This window comes from Marmota flaviventris, chromosome 16 (assembly GCF_047511675.1).
Source record: "Marmota flaviventris isolate mMarFla1 chromosome 16, mMarFla1.hap1, whole genome shotgun sequence".
NCBI lineage: Eukaryota > Metazoa > Chordata > Mammalia > Rodentia > Sciuridae > Marmota > Marmota flaviventris.
The window spans coordinates 26,875,876-26,894,476 of NC_092513.1; the positions used below are offsets into that span (position 1 = coordinate 26,875,876).

Consider the following 18,601-nt stretch of genomic DNA (forward strand, 5'->3'; position numbering starts at 1 on the left):
CACAAATTCCAAATTACTGGTGGAACCCTATAAGAGTTCATGAGGATTTACCGTGTATTCCTGGGTCTTTCCAGCTCAAAAAGAAAACTACTAAATGTCACGACCAGGGGTGTGGGAGTCTGAGTACTTCCCACCAAAGTTCTTTTTCTCTCTGAGATTTGGGTTTTATTCAAGTTCCAAGTAGAATTCCCGGCCTGACTCCAGAATCTCCCGGTGTCTGTGGGTCCACCAAAGGGGCTCCCTAGAATCATCCTGACTGGGATTGGTGGTGAACGCGGCCGGCACGTGACCAGGGACTGCGGTGTTCAGATAGCAGCGCGGTCGCCTGGCGTGCTGGGTCAGAAGCATGGCTGGGGATACACTTTTCGAGGTAAGGATTTCTGCAGAGGTAGGAAGTTCACATTTTATTTCTGTGATTATTTTCCCCCCTGCTTATACTTTGAAGCATTCCGTGCTTCCGGACATAGTTGCTTACAAAGCTTTTGGGGACCGTGGCCTCCGAAGGCGTCCGGTCGCCTGACCTTAGGTTTACCCGTGGTTAAGGATAAGACAGTGTCTTGGTGACAACAGGGTCTTTGACGAACCCTAGGAACTGAAGTTGGGGAGGAGGAAGAGGCCTGCAGCAGAAGCGGGCTGCCCCTGAATTTCTGCCCTGTCGGACGCCGGGGGCGCGGGCGGGCAGCCCCACAGGCCATTAGCATGCAGGAGTCGCGCGCGCCGTCCTTGAAGGGCTGCCCGGCTGACCTTGCTCCGCTTTCTCCCGAGCAGTCTCCAGGAGCGTGCGAGGACGCGTTCACGGCGGTGACTCAGTGCCCTGCGCGCCGCATGCAAATGATCCTCTCCAGCAAGCCCAGCTCCGCAGCCTCGGCTTCCCCATTCTGCCCTCTTTTTAATTCTACGATTCCAACTCGGCGTTTTCCGCTCCATCCCCTCCCCCTCTTCACGGCCCGCCTGTCATTAGTCTGACTCCAGGAGTGTTTTATTTTCCATTCCCATCCCCAGAACTGAAGGCCAACCTTTGCGCTTCCTCGCTTAGGGCCGAGGGATCAGACGTGGCCATCCTAGTTGAGCCCCAAGCTCTGGGCGACCGCGATCTGAGCCCAGCCGGAGGGGGCGGTAAACCGCGCGCTGGAGCGCACGGGCGGACTGTGCCCAGCCGGATCCCCATTGGCCATCACCTCAGCGGGAGGGGCCGCCCCCGGCTTGGGGCACCTGCCTTCGCCCCTCCGTGGGGGAAATCAGCAGCTGCCGGGCACCCACTCCCGGAGGTAAAAGACAGCGGAGGGAAGGCCTGGGGCTGCGGCCGAGCTTCTCGCGGGCGGCCCTGTCCTGTTGCCGCTGCGGCGCCGGAGACATTCAGATGCCCCCTGCTCGGGCTGCTCCAGCCGGAAACTTTGCCCTGCGAAGTCCTCCGCCCGCCGGACCACGCTGTGAGACGCCGGTTCGGCCGCGCGCCGCCGGGGTCTCAGAACCCAGAGCGTGATTGCCGGGCCTCCCCGCACCCCGCGCCCGCGGCGCCCCGCGACCAGGATGCGCTACGCAGACCCCTCCGCCAACCGGGATTTGTTGGGAAACCGAACTTTGCTCTTCATCTTCATCTGCGCCTTCGCCTTGGTGACCTTGCTGCAGCAGATCCTGTATGGCAGGAACTACATCAAGAGGTAAGAAAGTCCGAGACACGGGGTGGGATGCACGAGGCTCACGGGCGAGCCCCCAGATGGCTGATGCTGTGGTCTCAGCATCCCCGGGGCGAGTGACCCTGGGATCTGCACCTAGTCCCAGGCACCGTTGATTTAGGCTTGGGTCATGGCGCTGCGAAGCGCATCTCAGCGGCCAGAAGAGCGCCTGCTCAGCGCTGGTTGTGTGTGTGTGTGTGTGTGTGTGTGTGTGTGTGTGTGTTTAGGGGGAGCGGGGGGGGCTACAACTTTATTCCGCTGTTAAGAAATGGGGTGCAGTTTGGAATTCTAAGCAGCTAAACTGGCAATAAATCCTTTAGAATGCCCGAAGCTGCGGCGGGGATCAGATCCGGGGGTTCCCCAAACCCACAGTTCCGTGGCCATTTGATTGGAGCCCGAAGGGAAAGGGCTTAAAGTCAGGTAGAATTTTTTTTTTTTTCAACCTGGTGAGTTCTGAATTTTTTGTACGGGCCGCTGAGGCATAAAAAGCATATTTTCTCCCCCAGGAGCATCGAACTAGGTAGCAGTGTTAATGGACTGTGGCAATGCACAGGGGTAGTGAATTCTTACAATTCCATAGCCATTGGTTCTGTGAAACTCCCAGCCTGATCCCTTCTGAAGGAGAGAATTCTCTCCCATCCTTAGGGCCAAAGGTCGGAAAAGATGGACTTTCCCCATCCTACCCGCATCCTTGCGTTTAACTCCACAAAGAGAAAGGGCGGTAGGAGGTGTTGCTCAGAAACACCCCATTCTGTGTGGGGACAGCCCCATTCCTTGTGGGAAAGATAACACCAAAATGCCAGCTGCCTCCCTCTGTGGCTCCATTGACTTAGAGGAAACGCTGCTGTGGTTCTCTGCCTGGCTGGGGGCTGGGGGAGGTTGGGGGGAGGGTTGTCCTAGAATGCTCCTATACCAGAGCCTCTGGTGGTGGGAAGCCCCTTCCCCTTTCTGCTAATGGTTCATCCTCCTCTGTCTCCTGTGTCTCTCTGCTCTCTCCACTCTACCCCCAAACGGATAGGAAACAAAATGTCTCTCTGGCTTATAAGCATCCCATCTTCTTGAAACTTCCAAATAATGGAATGGTTTTGTTTTTTCTTTCCACCACTTTGGGGCCTACAATAGTCATTTGTGCTCCCAATTGTGGCTGAGCATGAGGATGGGAGGGCTAAGGTTGCTGCTGGTGGTCTCACTCCCAGTGGGAAAACTAGGCAGTCAGGCTATTTCCCCTCTTTGTAACTACTCCTAGAACTGAGGAGTCTGTGGTGACTCCTCCCAAACCTTTGTTTCCAGCTAGTCACTGCTACCATCCCAGAGAGGCTTCTTCCTTGGGGGGCAGCAACTCATGTGCTCTTCTCTGTGGCCCCCATGGCTTTAAAGAACATTTTCAGAGTTTCCTGGCTTGTTGGATCTCACAGGACCTGCCTCCTATTTTGGTTCCTGTTTTACCCTGAGATGACACCATGCGCCAACAGCTGGGTCCCTGAATCAGCTGCCTGGGACCCGGCAGGCCCTTTGCCTGCTGCTGTCTTGGTACTTTCTTTTCAGTAGGGCAGCTCTGGGTTCCTGCCCCCTACTGGTACCTCAGTGGAATTGCTGGGGCTGGATTCCTTCTGCCTGGTCAATAGGGCCAAGTATCAGTGCCAGGGCAAATGCCAACTGAATTACCTGCTTGCTATGGCAGGCCCTGCCTGATCTTGGGTGGATGGGCCGGCTGCCCAGAGCCCAGAAGGTACTCCAGTTGCTTCCCATCTGCTCTTCCTCAGAGACCCTGACCCCCTACATTGCACGATGCCACCTTGCAGGCTCACTCCTGAGACTCAGTTTAATCCAGCCAAGCAAGCACAATGTCTATGTGCTCTGATCCTGGAAGGGAGTCCTGGGGACAGTAGAGAAGGAGATAGATGATGCTGTGCTGGTGCTCAGGGGCTTTGAAGTCTATTTGGGGAAACATAGTAGCACAAATGAGATAGGAAGTAAATGAGAAGAGAGAGCCTAGTGGACTGGAATACTTGAAAGACTGCCTGGAGGAGGCACAACTTGAGTGGGTCTTGAAGGAAGGATTAGATAAGGAGGGGTGGGGGGGACAAGCATATCTAGAACTAAAGAGAGCAGGAATAGAGGTGCAGAGATGCAGGTGTGGTATATCCCCTCATCTCTCCCACACCTGACCCTACCTGCACCTCTCTACTTGCTCTATCCCTGGTTAGTCTGTCAGTGACCTGCCAGGACCACAAGCTAGACTGTGGCTGCCACATGAGTTGCATCCATAGCACTTGCTTACCTATCTTGTTTTCTGTGTGCACCATCATTGTAATGAGCTGGCTTATGTGAACATGAGTGTGACTCCTGTTGGAAACATCCCATCAGTATTCCCCAAGCAGAGGCCAGCACTGAGACCACCTGGAGGGCCATAGAGATGCAAATTCCTGGGTTTCTGGAGCAGATAACCTGGGGTATGATCTTGTGAATGCCTCTTTAGCAGGTTCCCAGGGAGACCTGTAGCAAGCTTCTCCTGCTCCATACCAGGGATTCTAGATTGAGGGCAATTCTTAATAGGCAGAGGCATTTTTTTTTTTTTTTTTTTTTTTTTTTAGATTGTCACATGTGAAAGAGGAGAGTGCTACTGGCATCCTGTGGGAAGAAGCCAGAGGCACTACAAACATCCTCCAATTCATGGTCTGGCCCCCAAACAAAGAATTATCCAGATTCAAATGTCAGTAGTGCTGAGGTTGAGAAACCTTGCTTTCCACCGGAAGCTCCATAAGGTGGGGATTCAGTGTCTTCTTCCCAGCTTTGAGCTCCACACGTGTGTGTAGCAAGTAAGCCCTCAATAAATATGGATGATGGATAAATGATTGGGATGGGCGAGGAGTGTGTGTGTGCACGTGTGGACAGAAGAGACATATTGAAGAGATGGATCCAGTGGTGTACAGGGAAGAAGCAAGCAGCTGTACCAGTGGTCAGTGGCTTTAGTGAAGTGCTTTGAAGACCAAGAAGGAGAACTTGACTTGGTTCATTGGGCCATAGGGAGCCATGTATGGTCCTTGAACAAGGTGGTGTCATAATAAAAGCCACAAAGATGGAAGCTTATCTGGGCTTTTTACAGGAAGGGGTAGAGAGGGAAAGAGGCTGGAAAGTATTATTAAAACACCATGTCAAGAAAGAAGTCAATTTGGTACAAGGATTGAGTCCACGTTAGCATATGGGGTTTCCTGAAGGCTGGCATTCTTCACTTCTCCACTGAACTGGTGTCATACCACCTCACAAAGACCTCAGGGGCACAGAGATGGCAGAGTCGGTCGGGTGATTTAGGGACAGATTGCTGCAGAAGGAAGTGGGGGATGTAAGTCAATGTGCATTTATTTCCTTGGACCTTTGGCCTCTTCTGGGCTTCAGAGAGACTCACTGTGAGCAGTCATGACCTGGGGAATCCATCTTGGTCTGAAAGTGGGAGAAAGAAGGGGGTTGTGGATGGTATCTTGGAGGAAAAGGCATGGAACAAAGCCGTGAAGTTTGCCCTTGATGCTCTTGGCTTCCTTGTCCTTGCTTAATTGAAGAAATAACTTAATGAAGGCTTACTTTATGCTGAGCACCAGCCCAGGTGCTTAGGATACAGTGGGCACTGAGACAGACACTGTCCTTGGTCCCTGGTTTGGGGGGTGGGGTGAACCAGAGGAGGAGGAGGGAGCCGAAGTAAATCAGTGTGCTTCATGGTTCACAGAAGCCTTTGAAGGAGGTCTTAAAGAGAAATGGTCCACAGGCTTAGGTGGAGATGGGAGGAAGTGGACGAATACAGTTTAAGCAGGAATTGAAGAGAACAAGGAAAACCTGAGTGTTCTGCATTATAAAGTTAGGGCTGTGTTGGTGGGGCAGGTAGGGCAGGCAGGGCCAGGTTATGAAGGACCAGTAGGACTGTGGGAAAAGAGGCACATCTGGAGGAAAGAGAATTGCAAGTCTGGGTCTGAATCTGCTCAAACACTGGAGCTGCAGATAGGGAAGACCCAGCTAGCAATGTAAACTGTGGAGTTGCCAACCATCAAAATCATGAACTTTCATGATTGTGATGCATAGTAGTAGGAAATACTTGGCCTTATTTACAAGAAATATGCTCTATTATTTTTTATTCTACTTCATTAAAAAACTTCTACTTTATTTAAAAAGTGCAATGGAATATTATTCAGTCCTTAAAAAAAAGGAAATTTGGACACAGGTTACAAGATGGATGAACCTCGAGGAATTGTGCTTAGTGAAATAAATCAGGCACAAAGGGATAAACATGGTGCCATTTCACTTATGTGAAGTAGCTAGAATTGTCAGATTCATAGAGATGGAAAGCAGAAGGATGGTATCTCCATACCACCCTTGGTGGTTGCACCAATTTGCAGTCTCACCAGCAATGTATGAGTGTGCCTTTCCCCCCATATTCTCAACAACGTTTATTATTAATGTAATTCACTGAATTCCTTTAACAACATGGAATAGATTCTAGTACCATGCTCATTTTGTAGATGGGAAAACTAAGGCACAGGAAGGTTAAGTAATTTGTTTAAGGTTACATAGTTATGACCAGAGGTATTTTCATTATCTTTAATTCCAAGTATTTTTCAATTTCTGTCTTGATTTATTTTTTTACCTATAAATTTAGAAACATTTATAGGTCAAAAATTTCCAGGTACTTTGTGTTTTTTATTTATTTTGTGATTTTATTAACTCAAAGCTATTATAATAAGATAATGATGCTGATTTGCCTTTTTCAACATTTGTGTGTCTTTTATTTTGTCTCTTGCTACCAGTACATAGTTACATTGTTTTTCTTTTTTCTTTTTCTGGTACTAGGGATTGAACTCAGGGGCATTCAACCACTGAGCCTCATCCCCAACCCTATTTTGTATTGAGTTGCTGAGTTGCTTAGAGCCTCACTTTTGCTGAGGATGGCTTTGAACTTTCCATCCTCCTGTCTCGCCCTCCTGAGCCACTAGGATTACAGGCATGCATCACCGTGCCCAGCCATAGTTACAATTTTTATATTGAGTGTGACAGTCTTTGTTTTTTTACCTCAAAATTTATAAATTTAGATTTTTTTATGATTATTGTTAACTAAGGATTTATTTCTCATATTTTTATGTTTTTTTATATATCTTGCCTTTTCTCTCTTTTTGCCTTTGGATTGCTTGCATTTTCCTGACTTTAGGAGGAAGTTTCTATTGCAATCCTCCACTTTGGGTAGGCCCTGTAGCCCTTGCAATGGAAGCACAAATCTCTAGCAATGGCTGATGTCACTAGGGCAGCGTCTGACTTTAACACTCTACTACTTCTTTCCTTGCCAGATTATTCATCCATTTAAGAAGACATTTTAAAGATGTTTTTAATTGTTGTTTTAGTGTTTTGTAGTGGGAGGATGTCGCACATTTAGTTCCCTAGAAAGCAGAATCTGAGCCAGAGTTTAGAATGCAAAATGCTTATTAAAAGAAGTGCTCTTGAGATCAATACCTGAGAAAGGGATAGGAAAGACTGCAATTGGGAGAGCTTGAATGGTAATATAGTCCCAGAGAAATCCTCAGCCAGCCCCAGAGGCAGCCCTGGAAATGGGATGGTCCTTCAGGCATGCCCAGAGTTGGGGCGAAGGATCAGACCTTTATACCTCTGTGTTGACCAGTCACTGGGTAAGGGGCAAGGGGGTTCTTCTCTTCTGAGGCAGCTCCAAGAGGGGGCTCAGCTCATGGCATCCCTGGCAGGCAATGAAGAAGTCCTTCACCCCTGCAGTGGGTTGGGGCACATCACAGCACCTGCTATAGAGGGCTCCTCATTTTGCCATTTTGTCTGAAATGGAAACCCTTGAATGTCTGTGTTCCCCACCCCACCCCAAATAAAAATCTCACCCTCTTGGTCTGCCTGGGTCTGAAGCCCACCCTGAAGTGGAGCATTTCCTCACACAAGGGTCTTTTCCACCCACGACGTCTGTCCTTACTCTGTGCTCTTACCCGTGCTGTGTCTGTCCCTGCTGTTCCTTCCTGGCTGCCTTTCAGTCCAAATCCTGCCTCTTTCCATTCCCAGCCCACAATGTTCTTGCCCTCCTCTGAATTCCTAGCACCCGTACTGGCTGCACTTGGCACGCTCTGCTTAGTACTGTCCTTTTGCTATGTGATGGCGCAGAGGACAGCAGATGGGCTGGGCCTGTTTTCTCCTACTCTGAGGACAGAGGACAATCCTATGCTCTGTCTGCCCCACCAGCCCTCCTCCTCCTGCACCCTGAGGGTGCAGACCTGGCCTGTCTGCATGTGGCTGGTGCAGACCTGAGACTTGAGGATTTGAAACTGGGTCAAGGGAAAGGACAGCCTGACTTTGGGCCACCTTCATGTGTATATTCGAAGGCTCTCATCTCACAGCCAGATCTCCCCACACCCAGGGGACAAAGCCTGCTGTTCTGCTGTCCTGAGAAATAGGCAGAGCCCCAGGAGATTGGGACCATGGGGAAGGGGGCTTAGGGGCTCTATTATCCAGAGTGTGGCTCTAATGGGGAGGGCGCCCTAGGAAGGAGAAAGGAGCAGACAACAGCCTGGGCTGTAAGCTGTGCTGCCAGCAGAAGAACTTCATAGTCTTGCTGCACAGGGCAGGTTGCTTGGGAGCACTGCTGCAGGCTGGGAAGAGAGTGACCTTCCTAAGGGACCCAGGAGCAAACCTTAGGGAAGCCCCGCTCTCAGTTGTCAACCCACTTGATGAGCCTGAGACTTGAAGACCTCCTTAAATGTCACATCCTTGCCCTTGCTGGGCACTCTCTAGGCCTACCCTGACCTACTCTGCCCCACTCTGCACTAGGGGAGGGATGATAGTTTCCTGTCCTTTTCCCAGTGCCCCTCAGGTGCACAATGATCCCCTCTCACTTCTGGATTTTTTTTTTCTTTAGTACCAGGGAGTGAACTCAGGGGCACTTGACCACTGGGTCATATCCCCAGCCCTATTTTGTATTTTATTTAGAGATGGGGTCTCACTGAGTTGCTTAGTGCCTTGCTGTTGCTGAGGCTGGCTTTGAACTCAATATCCTCCTGCCTCAGCCTCCAGAGCTGCTGGGATTACAGGTATGTGCCACTGGGCCTGGCTAGTTCTGTATTTTATTTTAATTTTTAAAAAATATTTTTTAGTTGTCAATGGACATTTATTTTAGTTATTTATGTGCAGTGCTGGGAATCGAACCCAGTACCTCATGCATGCTAGGCAAGCGCTTTACCATTGGGCTACAACCCCAGTCCTAGTTCTTTATTTTTTGACACTTGTTCTTTTCAGGAAAATTTTGCCTCTTTAGAGGATTTAGTTTCTCTTTGACTTACCTAAGTCCATTTGCTTCTCATCTAATACTTTCCCAATTTAGCTCTTAGCCCTACCCATGATTCTAGGGACTATCTTACAGGTGAAGAATTCATCAGGTAATAATATTAGGGTTCAGGGGTCAGGCTGTAACCTAAGCAGATAATTCTAAGTGAGGATTATTTCATTATTTTATTTATATATGACAGCGGAATGCGTTGCAACTCTTATTACTCATATAGAGCTAATTTTTCATATCTCTGGTTGTATACAAAATATATTCACACCAATTCTTGTCTTCATATATGTACGTTGGATAATAATGATCACCATGTTCCACCATCATTTCTAAACCCATGCCCCCTCCCTTCCCCTCCAACCCCTCTGCCCTATCTAGAGTTCATCTATTCCTCTCATGCTCCCTCTCCCTATCCCGCTATGAATCAGCCTCCTTATATCAGAGAAAACATTCTGGATTTGGTTTTTGGGGATTGGCTAACTTCACTTAGCATTTTCTTCTCTTATTCCATCCATTTACCTGCAAATGCCATGATTTTATTCTCTTTTATTGCTGAGTAAAATTCCATTGTGTGTATATGCCACATATTTTTTTTAATCCATTCATCCACTGAAGGGCATCTAGGTTGGCTCCACAGTTTAGCTATTGTGAATTGTGCTGCTATAAACACTGATGTTGCTGTGTCCCTGTAGTATTCTGTTTTTAAGTCCTTTGGATATAGACCAAGGAGAGAGAAGGATTATTTCATTTAATCCTCACCATAGACCTGTTAAATAGATTCATTTAATTCCTCATTTAATATTCAAGGGGAGAGGACAAATAACTCATAAGGGCCATATAGTTTGGAAGACTCTTGTAAGACATAAAAGATGTTTTATTCATCCGTGAGTTCTCAGGACCTAGCACAGTACCTGAAATTCACTGTTGAGTGAATGGATACAAACAAAAGGAATCCCAAAGCTTTTCCCCAACAACTGACAGACACTCATCAGACACCTGCTCAGCTTTGTAGCAGGAGGGGGAGGGTGCCGCTGAAGAACTGTTAGGAGAGGTGCCTGCCTTGAGGCACTTACAGAGCACCTAGAGGGACAAAAGGAAAAATCAGGTCAGATGACATGAACAAGCTCAATGTGATGTGGAATAGACTATACGTCATGCAGTTTTCAGAGAAGACAGCAACCAGGGTGTTGACAGTAGCCAGGTGGAACCTGATGGAGGCTTTGGAGAACAGATAAATTTCAGGAACTGGATTTGGGGAGAATCTGGAGGACAGATTGAGGTGTTGAGGCTGGAGGAGCAGGTGAAGGAAGGTTTTAAATTCTCTTTTTGTACCCCAGTGTTTGGTGTGGCCAACAGATGGCCTTTCTGGTCTCGGTTTTGTCCTATGCAGTTTGAGTGGGTAGGCAAGATGGCTGCTCTCGCCTCTAGGTATGATGATGTAGGTCACAGGGGCTGTTCCTTCGGGAGAATGGCTTGGGTTGGGCTTTGCCAGCTCCTTCTGGGAGGAACTAAGAGCCTCTAGACTGGGGGCGTGGGTGGAAATAAGGCAGGTAAGCCAGGAGATGAGTGTGGAATTCCATGCATGGGAAGTGCTGGGGGTTATTGGGAGAATCGCATGCACTTGTGTTCACTGCAGCCTGGGATCACACGTCCTCTGTAGTGCTCGCGCCTTCTCTGGGCAAAGGAAAGCCAAGCATCGTTTCCCTCACTCCTCTAGCAGGCCAGCTGCCATTCTTCCCGCAGCTCAAAGCAGCAATGCTTCTCAGGGTCATTGTTTTTATTTCCTAGAAATAACCCCCCTGCCATCCCCAAGAAGGCTTAAAGGGATCAAGAATCCCTGCCCTCCGCCATCATCTTCTCTTTCTACATGTCGGGCTGAGAGTTGCTGTCCTTCTTCCTGTCCTTCTTGCTGGCAGTGCCTGCAGAGTTAACATTTCTGTACCTCTGACCTACCCCTGGAGGGGCACTGTGCTGTAAGCCACCATCAGCCCCTCTTGCTTCAGGTGGATGAGCTGGCTCATTCATTCAGTTCCACAGCAAGCCCAAACTGAGCCCTCTTTATGTACCAGCCTTGCCCTGTCCAGTACCAGAGCCACTTGCCTCATGTGGCTGCTGAGTTCTGGAAACGTGGCAAGTCTGAATTGGGATGTGCTGGCTGTAAGTATAAATATGCACTGGATTTCAAAGATGGAACACACACATTAAAAGTTGTAATAGATCTCATTTTAAAAATATTTACAGGTGGAAATGATAACACTTTGGATATATTAGATAAAATAAAATAAAATGTATTATTAAAACTAATTTTACTTTTTTTTTTGATACTAGGGATTAAATCCAGGGGTGCTTAACCCCCGAGCCCCATCCCCAGCCCTTTTTACTTTTTATTGTGTGAGAGAGTCTCACTAAGTTGCTTAGGGCCTCACTAAGCTGATGAGGCTGACTTTGAACTCAGATCCTCCTGCCTTAGCCTCCTGAGTCGCTGGGATTATACCACCATGCGCCACCATGCTTGGCTCTTTTTATTTTTTAAAATCCTTTGGGGAATTATAGATTCACATACAGCTCTCAGAAATAACAGAGAGAACCTGAATACCCTATTTTCCCTCAAAGGTACAATGTCACAACCAGGAAATTAGCTTTGCCACAATCCATCAACCTTCTTTGGACTTTGCTGGGTTTACGTGCACTTATTTGTATATTGTATGTATTCCTTCTATAAAATTTTATTATATGTGTTTTAACTTTCTTATGAGAAGGCTACCAGACAGTGTTAAATTACATATGTGGATCCTGATATATTTCAATTGGATGGTGCTGTCTAGACCCTGGCTTCCAAAATGGACCAAACAGGCTGCTCTTAAGGAGCTCCTAGGGGGCAGGCGTCCAATACCCATGGAAAGTTGACAGACTGCCTCATGAATAAGTTATAAGCCATGTATGTATAATGTATCAAAATATACTCTACAGTCATGTGTATCTAAAAAGAACAAATAAAAAATGAAAAAAAAAGTTGACAGACTTTTCTTGGGTTCTAGGTGTAAAGCGGGTGACACAGTCTCTTGTTCAGTGCTGCTGGTGTTAGGGGACTGGGAGGCCCCTCTGACCTGACCTAGGGCCACAGAGGAGCCTGCTAATTCACCTGCTTTGCTGGAAATAGTGTGGGGGCTCTAGTCCTGCCCACTCAGCTCCCTCCTCCTTGATCCCATCCTCCACCCCTGCCCTCTCCTCCTCTGCAGAGACCTGAAGGGTGCATGGATCCTTCACCCGGCCAAGTTGGGAACCACTGAATAAGGCTGAGGATTTTAGGGGAGTCTGGGGAAAGAAGACTAAGATTTTGGCATGGAGGATCGGAGGAGCTACTTTAGGTGTGTTAGTTTGCAAGGACTGCTGTAACGAGCACCACAGATTAGAAGGTTTACACAACAGGAAGTCACTGTCTCACAGTTCTGGAGGCTGGATGTCCAAGATCATGACACCCGCAGGGTTGGTTCTGTCTGAGGCTCTGATAGGGAATCAGTTCAGTGTCTCTTCCCTCCTTTTGATGTTTTGCTGGTAACCTTTTTGCTCTTTGCCTGGTACATCTCTGCCTTCAGCTTTACATGCCATTCTCCCTTTGCATGTGTCTGTGTCCAAATTTTCCCATTTATGAGACCCCCAGGCATATTGGCTTATAAGTCCTACCTATGACCTCATCCTACTTAACTGAGCAAACCTGCAAGGGCTTAATTTCCAAATAAGGTCAAATTCACAGGTACTTGGGGAGGGACTTCAACTTATCAGTTCTGGGGGAGGGGAGGGGGGACACAATTCAACCCAGCAGAGGAACTAGCTGGAAAGGCCAGCATGAGGAATAAAAGGGTTGAAGTTCAGTTGGACTGGGTTCCACAGGCTTGGAGAGAATGTGGGCACTGATGATCTCACATACTTATCTATGTGCCGGGTGTGCACACACACGTGTGCACACACACACACACACACACCCCAGGGCATGTAACAAGATGGAGAAAGCAGTGCTCGTGGAAGCTCTGACAAAGATAGCAGTTAGAATGATGTGGGCCCTCCCCTTTGTCCACATCACTCTGCAGCCTCAGGGAGGGTGGGATCTGTACTCTGCTTGCTGTTTGGTGCCTGAATCTAAAGGAGAGTTGGGAGGCTGGTGGGTGCATCCCCTGTCCCCACTCCTCAACCTGTTGCCTCCTATGGGCAGCCCCTCCTTGAAATAAAAGTTGAGTATATATTTAACAAAGAGTAGCTGGAAGGGTTGTGACATCATTGGATGGTCCAGATGCCCATGTGAATGGGTCTGACTGGGGGGTAAGCTTGGGAGATGAGCAGGGAGGGGAGTGGGTAGGAAGTGAAGGTCTGGAAGGCTGTGTCAGTGGCAGGAGCATCTTGAGGTTGGCCCAGGTTTAGCCCATCACAGTTCTGAGGCCGGATGTGGCACATGGTCCCAGAGCTTGCCTGCAGCTTGTTCTGTTTCTCTCTGGACCCTTTCTTGTCAGAGTGGCCCCCATGTGCACCCTTTTCCCCACCATGCTTTGGCACTGTGAGTATCTGAATCACCCCAGAGGGCCCTGCAGAACCACAGGGCTTTAGAATCCAGGATGCCCACCTGCTCATTAGAATCTGGGGCCCAGGGCTGGGAGCTGGGGTCTCAGGGAGGCCACCCCCTGCAGTCCACAGAGCCCTTGTCTGCTCTGGTGCCTGCTGCTCACCCTGCCAGTCTTCTCCTTCCCCTCTGATGGTAGGACCAGCCTGGGGTCATCCACCCTGCAACATCTTTCCTTTTACCCCAGATGAAATGTCTCCTGGCAAACCTGGAGAGTAAAATCACTTCCCTTTCCCCTGATGTTCTTCTAGGGAGGCATTACTGTCTGGAGCTTCACAGGGAAGTCATGAGCCTGTAGTCAGTGAGGAGCAGGACAGTGAGGAAGGGGAATCTGGTAGCTATACCGCTAATCCCCCTGGAGAGGTGTTCAGCTGCCGGCTGGCAGCACTTCCACCTTGATCTGGGTGGAGAGGCCCTTGGACTCCTCCTCTGGACCTGGGGGGATATGGACAGCAAAAGGAGGGAGATCTGACCCTCACAGACTCCAGGTAGCTGTGCTGAAATCCCTACTTCCCAGAGGATGAAACTGGCCTACCTCTATTGGGAGCAGCAAGTGAATTATGGGTCTTGAATTGCCCAGAGACAGAGGGAATATCTCTCTTGGGAATTTCTCAGTGAGAAGGTGCTGATCAAAGATTGCCCAGTTGCTATGGTGATGCCCTGTTCAAAGGGGATTCTGTGCCAGCCACAGAATTTATCAGTTCATGACCTAAGATTCAAATGCCCACTGCCCCTAGGGGGTGGGTAGAGAATTATGGGTGCAAACTGATAACTGTAATTGGGTTGTTCATACCTTTGACCTCGGTTCTGTTTGTTTTAGGGTAACTTTCTCACAATAAATCCCTTTGATGTTAAAGCTTATTTAATAAATGTGCTGAGCTTGCTTGTGGACAGTCTTCCTCCATTGGAGGTTGGCGGAAGCACCAGGCCCTGTCTTTTTCTCTACTTTTGTGTCTGTTTGTCTTTTCTCAATCCCGTTACTGCCCAGTTTGGGAACCTGGAACCTGAATAAATAGCCATGCAGGACACGGCACACCACCTCAGAGAAGGCTTTGAGGGAGCACAGAAAGGTGGCATTGCTTCTATGAAGTGTCCTCTTATCCACCGTCACCTGCCTCTGGCTCCTCAGCCCAACAGAAACCTCTGGCCCCGAGCTTCAGGCCTTTGCAGGTGCTAATCCTCTCAGCATCCTTCCCCTGAGGTCACCTCACCACCTTTTGGTCCCTTTCAAGTGGCCCCTTTGGGGAGAGGCCTCCTTCACACCCTGTGTGGAAGGGCATCTCACCTACCCCAAGCTCCTCATCCTCTTTTTCTCCCTTTATTTTTCCCCACAGCACATTTCCCCCTCAGGCACAGTACACATTTTGTCACCTGCTAGTTTATTGTCATTGTATCTTTCTCCCTGTCGTAGAAGGGAAGCTCCAATGGGTCTGGGCCTCTGTTGGTTTGTGCACTGTTGAGACTTGGCATCCAGCCTGGTGAGGTTTTTTGATAATTATGGAATAATATACTAAAATAAATACATGTAATAAACAAAAAATAGAGTGGATGGGTAAAGGAAAGGTGCCTTCTGCCAGCTGTGAGGTTCAAGGCCAGTGATGGTGAATAATGGAAGAGTGCCTGTCCATTTTATTTCACGAGCATGGTGTGGTGTGTGAGAAATGGCTCCTTTAAAGATTTTTATTTAATTAAAAAGCAATGCCAGGTCTTCTCCACCAGTTGGTAGGAAGTTGTAATGGCTGAGGCGCCTTCCCTCCATCCCCAGGGTTGGGTGGAGACCTGGGGAACAGGACATTTGAGTGACCCTCTGGGCCACACTGAGACCCCCTGGGCCTCAGCTGATCTGCCTCCTATTTTCTGGAGGCTTCTGGAGCCCTGGCCCAGCCTCTAGAGGTGCCCCTAGCAGCAGTCTTTCTGAGGCCTGCTGTCCCTTCGGAAAGGTATGGAGAGGGGATCCCAAACCCCTATTGTGGGCCTCCCTGTCTCAAGGTATCTCCCCTGGGCATGGTCCCACCACTTCCTCTCTACCCCTCTCCAGACCCAAAATTACCCGCCTTCTGCTTCCCTCCAGAACAGTCTAGCACAATTTCTTCAGTGAGCGTTGAAGCCTTTCAGCCCCCACAACCCAGATGGCCCTAAAGTGAGAAGATAAAAAAGGCAAGCTATCTTCCTGGTGTGGGGGAGGGAAGATACCAATGAATAATTTAATAGATTCTCCTCCCACGAAAGTTAAGTGAAAGTTAAGTACTGGTGTTTGTGAATGATTTTCCTCTTATTATTATTATTTTTTTTCAAACAGAGCCTACTCAAGGTTATCCTTGTACTAATAGTGAGTTCAGCATTTGCATTCCTATTATATGCTGTCAAATGGGAGGGAAAGAGGTGCTTTCAGGCAGGGCTCCAGAATCACATTTACCTGGGCTTCCAGAGTGGGCAGCTGTCGCAATGGTGAGCAAGTCCGTCATGCATGAGGTCAAAAGGCAGAGGGTTGCTGACCCTGCACCCCAACAGGGGAAGACCCCAAGGTGTGGTGTGCAGCTGACTCCCAGGACAGAGTCTAGAACTTTGCTGATTGGAGAAATGAACTGAGAGGACTCCTGAGTTCCTGGCCTCCCTTGGCCACTAGTTGTCTGAGCACTAACTTTCTACTCTGTATCCCAGTTTCCTCAGAGGTGGGGGTGATGCACACTCTATCTCCCTCACAGGATAGAGTGAGATGATGTCAGTCAGGGGCTGCCAGTGGGTGGTCCCCAGCCTCCAGCACCACATATTTGGTCTGCACAGTGTTTCAAGTTTGAATTAATTGACAGCTTTTAAAAATTGGAAAATTAAAAATAAAAGTCTGGCTTCCCAGCACCCCTTGGAAAACGGAAGGAATTGGTGCCATGAGGCCCGTTTTCCCATGTGTTGGGCAGGGCGTGGGTTCTCTCGTTCTGGGTGCCTTTGTTTCATTCGTTCTCTGTCTGCCCCCATTCCCCACTCTTGAATCAGCTCCCTGGTGGAAGTGAAGCACTGTGGGAGCATAAGGCATCAATGTCTAGATATGATCTTGTTGGATATTTTAGCTGGGGTGGGCTAGGCTCTAAAAGGTCCAAGGAGGGCATGAAGATGGGAAAGTCAGGGTATCATGGGACCATCCCTACCTTTAGGGATTACTGTCATAGAATAAGAGTGTCCCTCTCAAGGCTAGGATGGAGTCCCCTATGACAGTAATGGCACCTGTTTCTTGAGTGACCCACTGGCTTGAGACCAAGTTGATTCCAGGAAAAGAAGTGGGTTTGGCTTTGTTCTTGGTCGAGACTTGGATTGGGAAAGCCTTTCAGATCAGCTGCTGGTTCATGTTCAGTCACTTTGGGCTGATGGTCCTTGGGGTCCCTGCCCTCCACCTGGTCCAGGGCTCTCCTGATGGCACGAGGGGGAAAGCAGGGACATGGGCTGGGTGATTCTCCCAGTGGGTCACTGGCTCCCTAGGGGCTTGAGTGACAGTTGTTAGGAAAAAGGCATGAAATCTCTGGAAAAGCTTCACCTGTAAAGTTTTTTCATGGGGTGGGGGAAACTCTGCCCCTAGTTTATTATTATCTATTTTTTTTTTGGTGGGTGTTAATATCAGCTATCCATCATCATTGCCATCTACCTGTTTGGGCAGTACCAAAAGGATTACAAAGGACTTTTTTTGTTAGGGAAAGAAAATATTTTTATAATTGAAGAAGCATCAAATCAGAATGTGGTTCTCACAGGCAACCTGCTAAGAGATAATAGAGGAAGAAATCTCACCCTTTTTTACAGCCACCCAGATACAACCTATTTTCCACATCTTCTCAAGATAAACAGCTAGTCCTCACGCAGTTGACAGCACCATTTGTCACACGATGTTCAACCTCACTTTACCTGGTGCTGTAGTTTGAATGTTGAATATTCCACAGAGTCATGTGTTGACAGTTTGATCCCAGCCTGTAGCACTGTTGGGAGATGGTGGAACCTTTAAGGGGTGGGGCCTAGTGGAAGGAAGTTAGATCATTGGGGGTGTGCCCTTGAAGGGAGATTGGAACTCCAGCCCTTCCTAGCTCACTTTTTATTTCCTGACCATCATGAGGTGAACAGTCCCCTTCCTCCTGACACACCTGCCATCACAGGCCCAAAGCAACAGGACCAAGTCACTGTGGACTGGACCTTCTGAAACCATGAACCAAAATAAACTTTTTCCCTTACTAGGTTGAGAGTCTCAGGTATTTTTGTCACAGTGATGGAAAACTGACTTACCAGGACAGTAATGGCACCTGTTTCTAAATACCTAAGGCTGGTAGTTGCGGGGGTGGGGAGTGGGGGTGGGTTATGACCATTGTGTTGGCTCATTGGCTTTGTCTAGAGGAGAGCAAACTTCTCAAATCTTTCTGACAGGAGGTAGCTTTGCAACTTGGAGCAAGGTACATGTTAAAGTTAGAATCCTTCCCTAACCCTGAGACTGGGAGATGGGGGTGCATGCTTCCTTGATTTTTACATTTCAAGGAGATGGCTTCCAGGTCTTCAAGAAAGATGTCCCTGGGTCACAAAGCTGACAAAAGGCCTATCATATTTTGAAAGTGATTTATATCCATTTCAAAGAGAAGAGAAAGGTGGTGCAAGTTTTCTAAAGTAATACAGTAAGAAAAAGGATGCAAGTAGACTTTTATACCTTTTGTCTTTTTTTGAGAAAGTGCAAGGATACTTTGTGGAAGATTTGCTTTGTGCCTACATACAGCTTGTGCAGTTTTCTAGGATTCTTATTTTGTTTTTTGCCTTCCTTTTTAAAGGATTATTATTTTATTACAATTACTTATTATATTATTTTAAGTTTATTATGCTGTTATAACTTTTTAATGTTATTACAGAAAGAACACATGTTCAGTGTTAGGACAGAAAAGCATCAAGAAGCAGAAAAAAAAAGTCTCAAAAATCCCACTACTCAGAGACATATTAACTTTTTGGTATATTTTCTCTCAGACTTTTCTTGAA

At 48.1% G+C, this 18,601-nt stretch overlaps 1 protein-coding gene across 4 annotated transcripts in view; it reads left to right on the forward strand.

Annotated features, from left to right (window-relative positions):
* Positions 1 to 298: 298 nt before the first annotated feature.
* Positions 299 to 18,601, forward strand: part of St8sia5 (ST8 alpha-N-acetyl-neuraminide alpha-2,8-sialyltransferase 5) — a 73,594-nt gene continuing 55,291 nt past the window's right edge. For all 4 annotated transcript variants that reach the window (XR_011704811.1, XM_027935705.3, XM_027935706.2 and 1 more), the window contains exons 1-2: positions 299 to 370; positions 769 to 1,661. Coding sequence is in view for 3 of the 4 variants with exons in the window: in XM_027935705.3 (XP_027791506.1) it covers positions 1,531 to 1,661 (131 nt within the window). In the remaining variant the exon portion in view is untranslated. The remainder of the gene's footprint in view (positions 371 to 768; positions 1,662 to 18,601) is intronic.